Source organism: Rhea americana, unplaced genomic scaffold (assembly GCF_003343005.1).
Source record: "Rhea americana isolate MKP2758 unplaced genomic scaffold, rheAme1 scaffold_139, whole genome shotgun sequence".
NCBI lineage: Eukaryota > Metazoa > Chordata > Aves > Rheiformes > Rheidae > Rhea > Rhea americana.
The window spans coordinates 106,168-108,069 of NW_028185472.1; the positions used below are offsets into that span (position 1 = coordinate 106,168).

Below are 1,902 nucleotides of genomic sequence, written 5' to 3' on the forward strand. Positions count from 1 at the left end.
GGGGGGGGCAATTTGGGGTTTCTGGGGTTGGGAGGATCCTGGGAGTGAGGTGCTTGGTGAGGGTCTGCCCCCCGGGGACACTGGGTGGGGAGACCCTGTGGGGTGGGCTGGGGCACAGGGTGGAGGCTTTCTGCCTGCAGGTGGCTCTGGGTGGGGTCTCCTGAGGTGAGGGAGGGCACAGAGGGGGGACCCTGGGGTCAGCTGGGCTGAGGGAAGGGGGCGCCCTCTGGGGGGCACTGGGTACCAGGGCTGCATCCCCCCTCCCAGACSCCCCCTTGCACTGCCTGGGCCAGGGCAAGGTGTGGGGCTGAGGTGTCCCCGTTCCTGCGGCAGAACAACCCCCCCTACAACGCTGGCGCCTTCCGCTTCGAGCTCTCCTTTTCCCCGCATCATCCCCTGGTGCCCCCCTGCGTCACCTTCCGGACCCCAATCTACCACCCTGGCGTGGACCGGGAGGGCCGCGTGTGCCAGCCCCTCACCAGCGCCAAGCACTGGGCACCCACCACCCGTGCCCTACAGGGTGGGTATTGCGTGCTGGGGGATGCCCAGTGCGTGGATGGTGGGGTGCTCCCCCCTACCCCTTCCTGCTGCCATGCTGATGCCCCCCCAATTCCTGCAGTGCTCCAGGACCTCCTGCTGCTGGTGGACAGCCTGGACCCCCAGCGGGTGCTGCGGGAGGACCTGGCCCGTGAGTTGGCTGCCGATCCCCAGCTCTTCCGGCGCCAGGCGGAGGAGCACACCTGCCTCCACAGTGAGCGGCGTCCTGCCGTCGCTCCCCCCTGAGCCTCCCAGTACCCCCACCTCGGCCTCTGCCCTGGGCAGGCTGGCCCTCAGCGCTGAGGGCCTCTCCCCACAACACAAGCCAAGAAATAAAGTTATTCCCCTCGCCATGAATGGGGCATGCTGCAATGGGTAAGCAAGCCTTTATTGGGGGGCGAAGGGCACTGAGGTGGGGGGTGCCCACCACTGGCCAGTCCAGGGTGTCGGTGGGAGCACTGGAAGCCTCCCCCCTCCCCCATCAGCGCTTCTTGGTCTTCACCAGCCCCTTGGCCACAAGGCTGCGGTAGAGCTCCTGCACGTAGGTGTAAACGCACTTGGCATCGGGCACCTTCAGCCTCACCATGTCGTCCACCTCCAGCAGCGGGGCGCAGTCGGCCCGCTCCCTGTGGCAGAGGCAGCTGTTGGGCGAGCACTGTGGGGCTGGGTGGAGGAGGGCAGCCGGGGGCCAGGCTGGGGGGCGAGGGTGGCACTCACTGTGCAGTGGTGAAGGCCAGGGTGAAGTTCTCGCGGCGGTTGTGGGGCGCCAGGCTGGCGTAGTCAAAGGCGTCGGGGAAGAAGCTGTGGATGAGGGCACAGAAGGCCAGGCCCGTGCCCCAGCTCCCCGAAAAGTTCTGGATGTCGACGTGCTGTCATCGGGGTGTGCATGTGGGGGGGGGGGACACATGGGGACGTCAAGGCAGGGCTGGGCCCTGCGCCGCCCCCCGCCCCGGCCCCACGCCACCCGCCTACCTCGTAGCTGCGGGTCCTGGAGCGGCACCACTCCAGCAGCATGGCCTTCACCGTGTTGGCGCCCCCTGTGCGCTTCAGGTGGGGGGCAGGGCCTGTGGCTGCCCTGGGGCGGCAGCRCCGTGGGGCCAGGCGCTGCGGGACCCGTGACCCTCCCCACCAGCCCACTGCTCCCCTAATATCCCTATTGGCCCATGGCTCCCCCCGTCCCACCACATTGGCTCCCTTCTCCCCCTCTGGCCCTCCCCAGGGGCTCCTCATTGGCCCACAGTCCCTCTGCACCCCCCCATTGGCTCATTCCCCCCCCCAGGGGCTCCCCATTGGCCCATGCTCCCCCATTATCTCCCAGTTGGCCTATGGCTCCCCCATACCTCTCTCCATTGGCCCATAGCCCCC

General features: G+C 68.4%; 2 protein-coding genes across 2 annotated transcripts in view; one reads left to right on the forward strand and one right to left on the reverse strand.

Moving 5' to 3' along the window:
• The window catches only part of LOC146599498 (ubiquitin-conjugating enzyme E2-18 kDa-like), a 3,921-nt gene extending 3,012 nt beyond the window's left edge, over positions 1–909 (forward strand). Inside the window, exons 2-3 of the mRNA XM_085298367.1 lie at positions 248–520; positions 620–909. Of these exons, the coding sequence (XP_085154493.1) occupies positions 248–520; positions 620–783 (437 nt within the window). The 3' untranslated portion in view covers positions 784–909. The remainder of the gene's footprint in view (positions 1–247; positions 521–619) is intronic.
• SMTNL1 (smoothelin like 1) overlaps positions 904–1,902 on the reverse strand; it is a 6,464-nt gene continuing 5,465 nt past the window's right edge. Inside the window, exons 4-6 of the mRNA XM_085298368.1 lie at positions 1,510–1,742; positions 1,255–1,406; positions 904–1,163 (exon numbers count right to left, since the gene is read on the reverse strand). Coding sequence (XP_085154494.1) covers positions 1,019–1,163; positions 1,255–1,406; positions 1,510–1,742 — 530 coding nt within the window. The 3' untranslated portion in view covers positions 904–1,018. The remainder of the gene's footprint in view (positions 1,164–1,254; positions 1,407–1,509; positions 1,743–1,902) is intronic.